General features: G+C 34.0%; 1 protein-coding gene across 1 annotated transcript; it reads left to right on the forward strand.

Annotated features, from left to right (window-relative positions):
* Nucleotides 1–2,803: 2,803 nt before the first annotated feature.
* LOC132555356 (monocarboxylate transporter 11-like) lies at nucleotides 2,804–16,136 on the forward strand. The gene is made up of 7 exons (XM_060219702.1): nucleotides 2,804–3,068; nucleotides 7,870–8,028; nucleotides 9,704–9,847; nucleotides 10,765–10,911; nucleotides 12,630–13,493; nucleotides 13,917–14,204; nucleotides 15,486–16,136. Exons 2-7 carry the CDS (start codon nucleotides 7,917–7,919, stop codon nucleotides 15,635–15,637), a joined length of 1,707 nt encoding a protein of 568 aa, XP_060075685.1. The 5' UTR covers nucleotides 2,804–3,068; nucleotides 7,870–7,916; the 3' UTR covers nucleotides 15,638–16,136.
* The last annotated feature ends 587 nt before the right edge of the window (nucleotides 16,137–16,723 follow it).

Consider the following 16,723-nt stretch of genomic DNA (forward strand, 5'->3'; position numbering starts at 1 on the left):
ACAAACTTCTTGACACATTTCATGATCAGTATCACAGGAAGACTTGGCAGGAAAAAAATACTGAATGCATTAAGCATTATCAAGATTCATGTAATTATAATATTCTACAATTATTGGCAGACAGAGAGTGGTTCATTGATATTGTAGTTCTCATTACTACAGGGATCACAGACAACCAGCAGTTCCTTGATAAACAGATCGATACTTGTGTCGTTCTCATTAATACAGGGATCACAGGCAACCAGCAGTTCATAGATAAACAGATTGATACGTGTGTCGTTCTCATTGATACAGAGGTCACAGACAACCAGTGGTTCATAGATAAACAAATCGATACTTGTATTGTTCTCATTAATACAGGGATCACAGACAGCCAGTGGTTCTTTGATAGATTGATACTAGCTTAGATCTTATTAATACACAAATCAGAGACATTATCTGTTAAAAATGATCCGTTTCGACCTACTATAAAGATCAATGATGAGAGAGGTAAGTGAATTTCTGGGCAGAAGTTGGAATCCCAAATTCATTTCCATTTATTCTCTTGAATTCAGTTCAATTTGTCATAAGCAAGATTACAAAACTATGTTACTAGATGATGTTTTGGCTCAGCAACTCAGACTCGAAAGTCCCGTTAAGAAGAGTTAGCAGGTACAACGAGGTATCATTGGGATAATTTGTTACTGAAATTTTGTTTTCCAAAATGTTCTGTTGTTCCCTAACAACAAGTCCACCAGACTTTGGAATTAAATGGACCTAGCTATGAAAGAAATAGCGAGGTTTTAGTATATGTGATATAGTTTCAAAACAACTGTTAGATAAATGCTGTGCCCTGAACTGATTTATGCTTTGACATTTTGACGTAGTATGTCACAAAAACAAATAAAAAAAAAATAACAAACAACAACAAGAAAATACCAACATGTCAGTAAACTCAAAATTCAAACTAAACTTCAATAAAATTAAGGCAAAATTTGAACAAAAGAAAGATTTACACTGTAATTCCTGAACAAGTTTGAGGAAAACAAGACCAGGTGTTCTTGGTGAGTGAGCGTTTTCTGCTTCATCGACGACACCCGCCATGTAAACATTGGTCAGTCCAAGCAAGTAATATCTCGTTCTCTAATGGGGTCACTATGACAACCGTTTAACTCCCCATAGTTTTCATCAACCTGCATCTATTAAACTTTATGCCATGAATTTGTCCTTCGGTTGACAATGGGAATAGGCCCATGCATATCGAATCAACTGCGACATGTAAACATAGATTTGGGTGCAAGAGACTGTCGCTATCGAGAAATGGAATATTACCAAAAAGGCAAATTGAAATCAACACGCTTATACAGCTTGATGGAAAGTTGACGATGATTATTTTCTGTAAGAAGAGATCGAGACAAGCGGCTGATGTCGAAGAGTCTGTCGTGTCTTCGCTTTCCAGATCTGGTGGGTACAATGTATATACCATGGACATAGTCAATAGATTTCAAACATGTCATCAATATATCTGAAAGTGAAAGTGAAACTAAACAACTTTGCAAGGTCTTTGTGATCGATTTTGCCTTGATGAATTCAAGAAAACAAGGAAATCAAGGTCATGACAGACTTTCTACACGAGTCGCTTATCTCGACCTCATCCTACAACAAAATCTACAGGGATAGCTTTGTATCGAGATAAGCATAATGATTTCATTTTCCGTAATTTAAACTGTATTTTATATTCCAATTCTTCTGTTTTATAATCAGTCTTGCAGCTTATATGTAAAATCATGTCATTTGAATATAATGTTCTGTGTTTTATTTGCAATATAATGTAAAGGAAAGTTATAGCTGTTGCCCTTCACACACTCAGATCAAAAGAAGAAAGGATGACACACCACAGCTTGTAGTGTAGAATACTTGCATTTACTCTATTCATGTTAAACCATTGTTATAGTGTTGTGATAAATATGATATCAATATTAGACAGCTGTTGGTGAATATTTGTCGGTAGTCTATAAAGTTATCGAGAACTCTTTTTGTTGCATGTTTTAATCTTATTGAATATTTTTTAACTATCTGTGATAGAGCTAATCCAATAATATGAATATACATAATCCAATAGATATGAATATGCATAATCCAATAATATGAATATACATAATCCAATAGATATGAATATGCATAATCAAATAGATATAAATATGTATAATCCAATACATATGCATATGCATAATCCAATACATATGAATATTCATAATCCAATACGTACGATTATGCATAATTCAATAATGTGAACTTTACAATGAAATACATATGCTTATGAGTTATTCAATACATATGAATATTCATAGTAAAATACATATGAATATGCAAAATTCAATTCATTTGAGAATGTATAACTGACTGATATGAAAATGCATACTCCAATACACATGAATAGGCATAATTCAATTCATATGAATATGCATCAGATAGTTCCATTTTTAACAATTGCACTACATAATTAAAGAATTAAAGCTTTATTTTCCCCTAAGAGACATGTACATGGTATGCCGGTATATATACTTAGCCAAATGGTTCACTCACACTTTACTAGTGTTTGACATGCAAATTGTATGCGAAGTATATTTAAAAAAAAAAAAAAAAACCCACACACACACACACACATATATAGGAGTTAAAATGTTATGTTTGTGATGTGATGGTAGTTTTGTCTGTATTTTATGTGGTGCATCCTTTACCATGTGGCTCTCCAATGAAATATAGGAGCTGATATTGTCCCACCTTGTCAGTCTTCTACAAGGACGCTGTAGTGAAGCATCTAATGAATATTAAACACACGCTGCCCCACTAATGCATAATTAGGGATGTTATTCTTTGTGTCATACGTTGGCGATTTAACAACAAAACTAATTCTGATAAAACCTGTTGTGTTATATAATACACCAGATACACAGGAGATTTCGCACCTAGGATCTGCTCTGGGGAAATCTACAAGCAAACAGTCGAGTTGTATTTGCAGGCTGACCATATCGCCATTGCGTCTTTGACGATGAGGAGGCTGCAGTGTAATCCTGTGTGCTACATCGGTGGGTATTGTGTGTTGGTGCGCGTTTCGTAGGTGGAATCAATACATGTGTTTAAGATCAGATGGTATCTCTTTACACACACTTTCTGTCTCAATAACACAATGTTTACCAACGATATGGAGGTTTATGTGTGTTTTAGATATTACAACAGGAAGTATAAAGAATATCGGGGGTATATTTGAAATTATTCAAATAATTCTATACGACAGTTCAACATAAACTGACAAGCTTTCGTTATTATATATGTTATGTGTACGAATGAAGCGGTCGCTGATCTGTACTACGTTTGGGATTGACATGATCTGATATGCATTCTCTGGTAATAAATATATATATATAATATATTCACCACTGTATATGTGAAATCGATATACATCTTTCTGTCGGTATTTATGCTGTCGCCATTTCATATTTCAATTCAGTTACTGGTGATGTGTCTTAATACTTTCGATTTAATCAACAGATGAAATATACGTTAGTTTTCGTTTTGCTTGTGTGTGTGTGTGTGTTTTTTTTTTTTTTTATTTTATTTTTATTTCGAGTCTGATTTGCTAGTAGGAGAGCGTAGCAACTCCTCAATTAAATGACTTCATTAAGGAAAATTAACATCTTTAATACTCTGGTGGCCTTACATTACTTCCTTTTTATCATTGTATTATCTGCATAGTTTGTACATAATTTGATTTATTACGTTTAGCCATTAAAAGTCAACATTAACCTAACAACTGATTACTTCAAGTGGACATAGAAATAGCTACACTACGTGTTACATTGGGTAACGACAGAACAAGGTCACTGTATGTATAACTGGCACTTGTCAATTGATTTTTTTAAATTTCATTTTCTTTTTATTTCCGCGATATCCCTTTGAGCCGTGAAAACGATGGGCAGTCTATTTATGTACATATCTTGGATATGATATATATCACTTCCGTCATCCTCATCGTTCACTCAAAACACAGTTTTCTGTGGCATTCTCCCATTCCCATTCATTGAATGTGATTTGTAACAGTTATAATTATGTATATACCCAATCTCTTCTGGTTCACTAAAGTCTCTTTACATTGTTCAAAACGTCAAAATTCCGAATAATTGCGTTTAAAATGATCCCAAACTACAATATACGAAATTCATTGAAAATGGGGAGTTTGAAACTTTCATTCCCTCCTATGTTTTGATTTCCTTACTTAATGTCCTTGTAAGTACTAACAAAAGTACATGTTGAGGATCTAATCTGTGGTTTTTGTAAAAAAAAAAAAAATGCTTACACATGTACACGTTTCATGTTATTTTTTTTTAATGGGCTCCTGTTACAGTTTGTCGCTTTGTCACCCATTTTCAGGTGCTTAAAATTCATATGTTGACACAGTCCCGTACGTCCTGAAGTTAGAGACCATTACATTAATGCGCTGACACATGCTGGTGGACCATTGTAAAGTACTATGGAAATCTCAATCGGGAAACAATTACAGCAGGATTCACCAGGATATAACAAGAAATTATAACTAAATTATCACGGTTACCATTTCTAAGTTTGTTTAATCAGCTGTTCTGCGTCTAACACAAACCACTACTAAAGATGACTTTAGAGACTGACACTGTTAGCAATGCTTGTTTAATTTCAAAGATTTTTTTTTAGCGGACATGCAGTAGAATGCCTATTCGATAGTGAAATGAGTCAACTTATATAATGGAAAGGTCACAACAGGACGTCTATGGTTTATATTTATTCATTATCCAAAACATTCGGCAGATTTACAAGATACATATATTACAGTTAATTTATGTAAAGTGTCACAAAATAAAGGGAAAACAACACCTATACATATGCAACAGAAAAGTTTAACATTAGAATTAGAATAAAAAGCACAGAAGTTCTAGTATTCAGTTGTGACTCCTTGTGTATTTAGCACGGGTTAAAAGTTTTCACGAATAAAACGGATTATACAGAAAAACGCTGATAAGCAGAAACCAAGAAACAAAGAGAGTCATATTTATTTTTATTTAATTTTCCCTTTTTTTTGTGGGGGGGGATTGAAAGTCAGGCAAAAATAATAGATAGCAGTGCTTATAATTAGAAGAGTTGACATTTTATTTTGGCACACGTTCATTCATTTATTGAAATATATTACATATATATTATCTACTATGTTGAAATGGTGTCATTCGTTGGTGTATTTAAATCAATGTATCTGACCTTTATAACGAAATGAAGATTAGATTTCAACCTACAAAAAAGTGATTAGAACACGTGCTCAAGGGGCCATTGACACAGAGATCAAAGTGCACAGTACTTTGTACAGATAAGCAAATAGGAATAAGTACTGATAAGAGGTGTGACAATGGGGGGCAGTAGATAAACAAATTTCTATATTTAATAGGTATTTCTATGACTTAAAGTGACTGCATCTTTTTGCTTGATTTACATCCTCGCAAAAAACCATGATCATATTTAGCCGGAGACTAGCATGCGATGGGTTATAGGATATCAGTTTAGTTTTTTAATGACACGATAAACCAAACTTGATAGTTATCTCTGAAAACATTCAAAATATTTCTGTAAAGCATTTCCTTCAAAAGAACATTGCTCTAAGCATTTATTTTTCAGTAAATATGTATGAGGGAAAGACTATCCTGAATATTACTAATGTTCTAAGCAATATATGAAAAGTATATATAATAAAGCCGATGGTGGATATTTAAATATTAGTATTGCAATATGTATGTAGTATGTTTATGTAGATAAACATGTTTAAAACACTTACCGTATTTAACGTGAGCACTAGACTGTACATAAGTGGTTTTTACAACTCTATATTTAATTGACAGTTGTAATCTAATTGCACGACAATGTTATTGTGTGACGTGCTTTAAGCCTCTCCCAGACCAATCAGCTTTTACTTCCAATGGACTGTGTTGGTGTTGTTGATCTAAGAATTTACATGTCGACGAAATGATAAAGAGATATAATTGATATATTTAGTGTTAATGTAATTCAACTCCAGTGCCAACCACAGAGTAAGGTTTGAAAGTCCACGAAAGCAGATCCTGACGAAATATCTTGGTTTTTTTAAAAATTTTTTGACATGATAAATTTTACATTGATAACACTATACATGTATGTATATTCTTTTGAAAGAGCCTTAGAGTCGCTATGTACACGTGCTTCGTTTTCATATTGCCTGTATTATTGTCTCAAATAACCTTATTTTCTAAGGAATAAACAAGAAAAAGGATGTTAAGACGAAAAGCTTCGACAATAATATTGGGATAAGAAGAACCCAGATTCCATTTTGAAATAATTCTTTTGGTGCAGGGTATATATTTATCCTTGCAACTCAACATGATAATATTGTTGAAGACATAGGAGATATATAATGTCAATGGGAATTACCTTCATTTCTAATGAAATTTTAAGGGGATCGATCAAGTATTCATCATGTTTTTATGTCACACCACCTTTAATTGTATAGTTTTGCATGCACTTATGTTTTCTGATTTGAATCCGTTTTATTATCTTTTTTTTTTCATTGCATCATCATTACAGATAAAATATTGACGAAGTTCCACCGTTATAATTGGTATATTACATTCTGATCTTTTTGCTCTACTTCCAGTCGCAATCTTTGAACATCCTGTAGCACATGGTGTCAACATTTCATATCAATGACAGACGAAATTGTTTATGTGATTGATCACCCCTCTTCCGCCAACTAATACCAGTTGTTCAAAAAATGATTTTAAATCTGGATTAAAATGACTAAAATCAGCGTTGATTGGTTTATGTTTTCCCTCCAGTCAATATATTCAGGTTATTACAGAAACTGCCCGCTTAAATAGAGCCAGGAAAGAGGTCATTCTACAGTTCCAGATCCCTTGTGCTCTCTCTACAGTACTCAACGTCAAGCACCAAGTACCGATTTAATGACAGTATGTCTCGGCCTAGGGACAAATCTCACGGGACCAAACTCTCACCTCAAACACAGTTTATGTAAATGTTTCCTTAATTATTCATGTTTTTCTGCTTGCGGTGCCTGAATCATTAGTGACTTTGTGATAAAATTCCGGTAGCTCAAAAACAGTAAACTTCCATCAATCAATAATTTGACAGCAATGTACAAAACATAAACTGTGGACACTGATAACAGAGATATATATTTAAGTTGACCTTCACCTTATTGTAATCTGATAAGGTTTGTTTACGTCATTGGCAAGTATACTACAAAGTTACTTTAGTCGTGACACTTTAAAACATTACATGCTTGTTGTCTTGAGCGTATGTTATTTTCATAGGCCGTTGTCTGATTTTGGAACAAGTGCTCTTCCTCATCTGGATGTAGACATTTTAATGTTTCCTTGGTAGTCTCCCAGGTTTCAACATTTTGGACCTTCACATCACTGGCTAGTTCTAGCTGAATTATGCAGTTTAATTCATTACCTAAGTTTGTTTGGAATGGTGCTATTTACTTGTGCGTCTTTGGTACAAACCTATAACGATTGCAGGCAGATCAGTGTTACAATTCATTTAGATTACTGTTTGTACAGTTTTGAAGGTAACCATAATTCCCCCTGTTGGATAGCACTATCGTCATTCAAAAGTTCAGTTCTCCAATTTGCCACCAGTAAAGGTCACAGTCGGTCGAGACAACAAGTGTTCTCTTATCAAGAAATTTGTTTGTTACCTCCTATATGCGTGTTTACAATAAGATGAAAAATGTTTCATTGAAACTTTATGAATATGTTTAACATTTATATTCATTGTTAAGAACCTGTTAATATTGGTTTGTTTTCGCCTTTTCAGCTGTTCCTACGATGTGCCGCAGTTCCCTATCAGTAACATACTAAACTATGACGGACACTAATTCTGACACGAGCTCACTACCTGAAGCACGCGATGCTAAAGACAACATGCTGTATGAACTTCCGGTCGACCGAGGATGGGCTTGGGTCATTCTAGTTGGTATGTAATTTTATATCAAATCTGTATTGACGCTCGAGTTTTGCTCTCTAAAAAATCTATATGAATGTGAGGGTTTACCTCTCTAAAAAATCTGTATGCGATATACTAACAAATATCAACGTATAGCATTGCCAATGTATATACTGAACAAGAATACAGATTCATAAGGTTCTAAATCAATAACATTGCAAGTCTACTAGAGTCTAGTTACAAAATCTAGTTACCAAGATATATCATATTGATCTAAATAAAAGAAATGATATTTTGGTCGACCGCACTTCAGAAGAATTATAAAATAAATCGTATATTTTAGTCCAATTATTTTTTCACGTGATACCAGTTAACGTAATGTCCAATTCAAACTTTCCATGTGGCCCTGGTTAACTTTATGTCAAATACAAACATTTGATATTGTTCCGGTTACATATGTGGAATTTAATTTTTTCACTCGGCTCTGGTTATCGTTTATCATAACAAATACTACTTATACATCACAAAAGTCGTTTGATAATTAGCTAACTATTTTGCTTTTGATTGTATCATCGACTAAACGAACGAAATCACTTTGGTGTTGCTGGTATACATTTCGTTGATACCTTGGTTTGCCGTTACCTGTATACCCCATTTTAATTCATTCGAATATTGGCACAGTCCAGATTACACACGTGTACTTGATTATTGCTTTAAAATCGAATATATAAGAATTAGGAAATTTATTGAATTATGGAGTTAGTGCAACATTCCATCTGGATGTTGACATTTTCTTCCAATCACTTTGGATTTCTTCAGTCGCCTCCTACCTTAAAAATTTAGGCCCTAAGCATCACTGACGAGTCCTAGAAGGACGCAACAGTTGCATGATGTAGCATCACTGACGAGTCCTAGAAGGACGCAACAGTTGTATGATGTAAAACTACTGCCGAGTCCTAGAAGGACGAAACAGTTGTATGATGTAACACCACTGCCGAGTCCTAGAAGGACGCAACAGTTGTATGATGTAACACTACTGCCGAGTCTTAGAAGGACGAAACGGTTGTATGATGTAACATCACTGACGAGTCCTAGAAGGACGAAACAGTTGTATGATGTAACATCACTGACGAGTCCTAGGAGGACGAAACAGTTGTATAATGTAACATCACTGACGAGTCCTAGGAGGACGAAACTGTTGTATGATGCATCACTGACGAGTCCTAAGAGGACAAAACAGCTGTATGATGTAGTTTAATTCTTTGGTTGACTCTACTATATCTAACTCTTTTGTATTAAAGACGCAATTTAATTATGTAATCTTAGACTTATCTTGTAACCGTATCATTATAAACACTATAGATGTGTATTTTAATTGATAAAAGTTTTGTCCAAAAAGAAGTACTGATATTTTCAGCACAAAAAGAATATTTAATTAATATAACATTATTCAATAGATCACATTTTATAGCCGAACTTTATTGTACTCAATCCAGTTCAATGTGGTAACGGAAAAGATGATAGTGAAGGAAAATTGGACAACTAGGTTAAGACTGATGGAAGTAATAAAGTTACAAGATAAAAAGGCTAAGGTGCAAGTCTGTTGACGAAAGATGCAACAAAACACTTTATTGTATTGTTGATTGGTATTATTTCATAATTTGAAATAAGTGATAACGAATTATATTGGTGACACGTGTTTTAGCCAGTACCCTCATCACCACGCTATACGCTGGGATTTTCAAGAGTTTTGGACTATTCTACGTAGAAATCTTGGATGTCTACAGCAGCAATGTATCTACTACATCATTAATATCATCTCTACAGTTCGCCGTCTACTGTGTCACAAGTATGTAGATTTGGTTGCATTTGTGTTTTTTACGAAGTCACAATACCTAAAGGAGACGGGTGATTGAGACCATAAGTTCTACTACAAAGCTCAACACAGTTAAGCTGTTCTTCATCAAGTCAGGTTTAATTCTTTGACTTTCACGAGTTTGTGAAACTAAATTCCCTAGATAGTGGTTCGGTGTTTTCTTTCCTGAATTGAGAAAATTCAAATTGCATTTAATCGAGATATTGAAATTTTGAAATATTTAGAATATTGACTGAGAACTTTCCCTTAATTGACTAAAATAGAATTGTCCACGGTGAAAGTGAGAGTATCATCTCGTTATTCTTTCTGTCGTGACTGTTTATCTGCACGGTGAGCCTATCAAAGCATTGTTTTCTTGAAGGACTATACAAAAACTCACCGGAGAATATCATATTTCGATACAAATATCTTGTAACATAAAGCGGTTCAATAAATTACACACTCATCTCTATCGCTAGGCGCCTAAAGTAATAAAACCTACCTTAAAGTCAAAAATGGTCATTAATCTTAAAATAAAAACCCGGAAAACAAAAAAGCAAAAAAAAGCCAAACAAAAATACCGGGAATTTCAATATTAAAATCCTTGTTGTACATTGCTACAATATTTTGGGGTCGTAATCCGGGATTCGACATCACGACACCCTTAACAAATAGTATGAGATGACAATTTAATGTCATTTCCTCATATATATTTTTAGGCCTGTTAATGGCTGATGACTGTGAATTGGTTGAGATCTATATTCGAACCATTAAGAGAGATATACATTGTATCCATGTAAAAACAACTTTATTCGCCGACAAGTTAATCGTTTTATTTTGTTATTAATAGCAATTTTCCTTTTTCGTCGTTAATGGCATTTGATTTTAGTAAATTTTCACTGTTTTTCCAGCTGTTCCAGTCATGACGTCATTGACACGGCGTTCCAGTATCCGTTGCTGTCAGCTGGCTGGTATCCTGATAACGGCTATTGGATTTGGACTGAGCTCATTGGTCCACAGCCTGGACCTGCTCATTCTTACCCAGAGTATTCTTAGTGGTATGTGACATAATTGTTACACCTAAGCACATGTTATGTAAATCAGCCCCAACTACAAAATATACACATTTTCAGATGTGACAATCATATAATACCAGTTGTGTGTTCAATATAGTTACAGGTTGTTACTGGAATTATTACCTCCACGCTATTTTATTCTTAGGAGATGGTCAGAAATAAGCACACAGGCAACTTGATTACAGCCATAAGAGAAAGGAAAAGAAAACCTAAAGTCACTATTAAGTATATTAACTTTCTTATTGTTCTTCAAGCCTGTCGCGAACTTAATTTGTCATGCTTTTACCCACTTTTAGACCTTGTTAAAAGAAACTTCTCAGTCAAAAGATTATTCTTTGTTAACTTAGAAATTCTTGTAGTAATTAAAACTTTGATTTATCTAACGACCATTTAACGAATAGTCCATCCTGTGCCTGCTCTTCTGGATATGAAACTGTTTCCCATTACTTTCTTGAATGTCTTATGTATAATAATCATAGACTCTTTCTGTTTACGTCTGTTAATATTTATAGATACTATAACCATATTGATACAAACATCTTTCTACAATGTCCTGACTGTAACGGAAATACAAACAGAATGTTACTAAATGATGTTCAATTATTTATTGGTTAAACCCGCTTCATATCTGATAAATTTAATTTCAATCACTTACGGAGAGAACTTCCATGGGCTCCGATCCTATTGACTCAATCTGTATTACATTTTATGTCAGTAAAATATGTTCGAATGAAATGAAAATGAAATAAAACTTATAAATATATGGAACCCTTGAACCATTTTTGTTTGTACACGAGGCAAGTAAATAGCACCGTTTACTACAAATTAAGAGTTAGATACAGTAGAACCAAACTGCATCACACAGCTGTGCTTTCTTCTAGGACTCGTCATTCATGATTAAGGCCTTTGAATGCTAGCAGGCGACTGAAATAATTCAAAGTGGTAAAAAAAAGTCCTAATTTGGACATGGAGATGCACTAACTCCATAATCAAATAATTTTCGTAATTTTCATATAACAGATAATGTGTCAAAAGAATGTACATGTTCTGAACCGTGGCACTATTTGATGTATGATGTGGAATCCAGTTTACAATATTGATGATTCCTTTAACAAACATGTGAGAGTAAGTTCATGAAAGCGTTTGTCCGAAATTACAAAGAAAGTATATTGGTCGCATGTCTTTTTCAACGAGATGTAGTATTTTCTAGAATTACCATGATTTCTGAATTCTAAACAGCTTATAATTCTGAGGTAATTTATCACTGCCTTTTGGAAAGGTATCGGTTTTGGCTCATGCCATACAAATTTTGTTGCTTTTTTCATCTCCATTTATAGTTAATATACTGTTGAATTTATTGATGTCAAATGATTTTCACTTATAATTCACAATTGTTTTTAAAGAATGTACTTATAGAATAAAACATGCTGAAGATATTTATGAATTGGTGGAAATCATGAATCATTTCCTGTAGGATAACAACATTGATAATACTGACATGTTTACAGAAATATTATCCATACCTGAAATCGACGAATCTAAGGCAAAATATGAACGAAAGAAATTTAGCTTAGAAGACATTGATTATAAACCACGTGTACAGCTAGTTCAATGAAAAAGGGAACTGCTATAAAATATGCAGAACTTCTTTGCATTGTATTGTTAATATTGTGTCATTATGTATCAATTTATTTTTACAGGACTAGGCATGGCTCTGGTTTACCCCACGGCTATCGTCTTAATCGGAAAGTACTTTCGAGGGCGTCTTGGATTAGCAAACGGTGTCTTGATGTCTGGTTATGCTTTAGGGGGCGTCACCCTGCCTCCTCTATTGCGGTATATTTTGGATGAGTATAGATTAGAGGGTGCCCTGTTGTTGACAGCGGGGATTATAATCAATTGTCTTCCCCCAGCCTGCTTGCTGCGACCATTTGAGTTTTACACAGAACGAAACTCGGGATCAACGAACAAACTGGAAGGAAATCATGTAAAGATTGATAGTAAACATGAGAACATGTTGACGAACAGTTGTGCATTTAAAGATTGTCGAAACAAGGACCAATCGTCGGCACTGTTGTCTGGTTATAATCCAGACACCACCCTTGCGAGTGCGTCGGCTCCAAATCTTTCCTCATCTAGACACGTAACCAATGGAGTAGTCACTTCCGGTAAAAATGGAAGCGATAGTCAAATCGATAGTATTCTTACAAAAGGCAATGCAGAGTATTTAGAACCATGCATTTTTGGATATCTAAGTACAGGAGAGTTTACAAATCTATCACAGGAAACTGTAAGAAAGATGTCAAAAGACAATGATTCTTCAAAATCAGTTCATGATTCGTCTCTGATTAAACGTTTGTTTAATAAATGTAAATCTTGGCAAATGTGCAGCCCGATTTTATGGAGAAATAAGCTTTTCCTTTTGCTTATTCCAATATATTGTTTCGCAAGTGTTGGATCAGAAACATGTCATCTCTTTTCACCATCTTTTGCTAAGGACAGGGGAATATCGAGCTCCAAGATCGCGACACTGGTATCCATACAGAGTATGTGTGACTTTGTTGGTAAGTTAATCTACCCAAATAGTTAGCTATTGAAACTTACACAGGAAAAGAAACAGCTTATGTGATAATGATAAATCAACTGATCGTTTCACCTTAATTGTATTCAGTGTTTGGATTGTCTGGTGGGCATTGTTTTCAGTTCAAAGATCTATTAAGAGAAACCACTCAGAAATTATTTATATATTATAGACTATAGAATATCTGTTCACGTACAGGTAATATATGTAGTTGGTCGAACTTGACTGATCAGTACTACGCAAACACCCTGCTGACCAGCCAAACTGTTGTACTAGGTTGAAGATGTCCCTGTGCAGACCCATTCTGCGCGTGCTATAGGTTATTGGTTTTTTACATAACCTTCAGCTGAGCACGTGTTACAATAAGATGACTGACATCATTAACAGAAATACATCTCTGTTTCAGGACGTGTCTTAAGTGGCTATATTGCAGATCTACCCCGGATTAAACGACAACAGATAGTAATGATTTCGCAAGTGATAGCAGGTCTAATAATGCAGCTGACGCCATTGTTCCATACCTTCTGGTCTCTTGTTCTTTTCTCAGCTGGCTACGGTCTTACGGCGGGTATCATATTTGCATTGTTTCCACCTATCCTCTCTTCTTCCGTTGGTCAAGACATGTTCCCAACAAGCGTGGCAGTAATGATTCTGATAAAAGGATCCTTTGTGGGTGGACTGATTCCTTTTCTTGGTAAGTAAATCTAACTGTAACATTGATTTTCAAATGGCTCTAATTTTCGAGGCTTTACCAAAATATCTTATGAAAGAGGGAAGTATTTATCTCGACTGCATTTCCTTAATTTTTAATGGATCTATTTTTCCGCGATTTTATACCGTTCTTGAAAATAGTAAAAATTGGAATCCCTCAAAAATTACATCATTTACAGTACAAGTGCTAGCCATTATATGAGTTATGGGAATATAATGACAAAATCTTGTTATAATCCATGTTTTGTTGTTTTGTTAGTTACGCACTATAAAAACCATTTTGTTACTTATACATTATGTAAATCATTTGTTTTTTATTTCCATTCTGTACTTACCGAATTTACCAACGATAGCGTGGCGTTATTTATTACACTGCAAGATTATATGACGAGTCTAATGTGAGGTACCAAGCAGCTGATTGTTGTGTTTTCTATTTCTGTTGCGATGCTCTTCTATTCTTAACGTTTTTGATGCTACAATACTTTAACATGCATAAGAGGTGATAACATACTACTCTAACAGGGTGTTGTTGGTACTTCACGTGTGATGTTAATTTGGTATTAAAAATTCATTAAGAGTGTGTTGTGTATGTATACTACACTAAATGTGTGTATTCAATGCAACTCCTTTTCGACTTTTTACGTTTTTTTATTCATTACTATTTCATTGACTTGTATTCGCTATTCTTGACACTTTTGAATAATACATGATGATTTAAACGTTACTTCTACTAATATTGAAACTTTTGAGTATTGGATGATAATTTCCACACTACTCGTACTAATATTGACACATTTTGATAATAGATGATAGTTTCCATACTCCTTGTAACAATCTTGACACATTTAAATGATATATGATATTTTCCACACTGCTTGTACTAATATTGACAATTTTGAATAATAGATGATAATTTCCATACTGCTTTTAACAATCTTGACATTTTGATTAATAGGAAATAATTTCCACATTACTTGTTCTAATATTGACATATTTGAATAATAGATGATGTTTTTCCTATCGTTGGTACCTACCATGACACATTCAGATAATAGATGATAATTTCCATACTATTTCTAACATGCTTGACACAATTAGATCATAGATGATAATTTCCATACTGTTTGTAACATGCTTGACACATTTAGATAATAGATGATAATTTCCATACTGTTTATAAAGAACTTGCCTTGATTATTTCTCTGTGCTGGTATCTCTCGTTGTTTTCCTTGCTGATATTAACGTATTATTAATCTTATTCCAGGTTATCTCCGAGACAGTACAAACGAATTCCACGCGACCTTCCACTTCATGGGAGCAACATCATTGATAGCGTCCTTGTTATTGCTACTATTTGATAGAATTGCTGTAAAGCATCACGAGGGCGCCATTTCAGTTGAAATAAGTGGAGATTAATAGTTTATATTTTATTTGTCAATTTACATTGTCATTATTTTTTTATAAATTCATAAAAGTGAAATTTAAGTTCATAGTCTTGTTGGTCTACAGTGCAGCAAGTTCTAGTTGAAATTTTATAAGGGAGCTAACTCCCATTCAAAACGAATAAGCATAACTAAGTTGGCACGCTCCAGACTGTTCATTTATCCGATGATGGTGACCGTTAAGTCAAAGAAACATCACACTCAAATCTTCTACTGGTTGTGTTATAAGAACTTCTATTCTATAATAATGCCCTTTTGTTTAATTTTCACTAATGTATAACTGCTGGCAAGTTTGTTTCTGATGCATTTTATTTATTTCGAGATATTCAGTGTTATGTTGGAAATACTGTCGTGTTTAGTTAACATATTATTACACGAAACATTATCTTAAATTCTGTGTTTGTCAGTGTTTGTGTGATCAGTGATGGTACACATCATTTCATACTCATGAGAAATTAAACTCTTTCAATAAACCAACGTCTTGTGTGGTATGTTTGGATGCTGTCAAGTACTTCCCGCCATAGATGATGGGAACACGTTCAAGGCATTGACAGGCGTTAAGAAAAATGTTTTATTTCGAGCCCACCATTAATAGAATTGGATATTTCTGAAACTTCATTTGCAAATTCCCTTTGGTCTCTAGTTATTTCTGTTTGAGTTTTTGGACTAATCAAAAAAACAAAATGGCCGACTGGTGGCCATCTTCGATTTTTTACAATGGAACGAAGATGCCCTTTGGTCCTTAGTTGTGCTTTTTTAATTTTTAGTACATACATGGAAATACATAGAAAACATGGAAACGTCTTTCTTATTTATCTATTGTCAGGGTAATTTAAATTATATGATGAATAAATTTATATCGATGTTACATTAACAACACTTTTATATTTGACATCTTGGATTTGGCATTTAAAGATTATCGCTATTTCTTTAGAAGATTTTAAGTTTTATATTATTAAGAGCAAAAAAAAGACGAAATAAGAGAAAAGCTGAGAAAGCATTGAATTTTCAAAGAACATAAAGTTTTAATGGATGCGATTATCTGTTCAAGATCTCTTGT

Source organism: Ylistrum balloti, unplaced genomic scaffold (genome assembly GCF_031769215.1).
Source record: "Ylistrum balloti isolate Yb309-2 unplaced genomic scaffold, AGI_CSIRO_Ybal_v1 Utg370476, whole genome shotgun sequence".
In the NCBI taxonomy this organism is placed as follows: domain Eukaryota; kingdom Metazoa; phylum Mollusca; class Bivalvia; order Pectinida; family Pectinidae; genus Ylistrum; species Ylistrum balloti.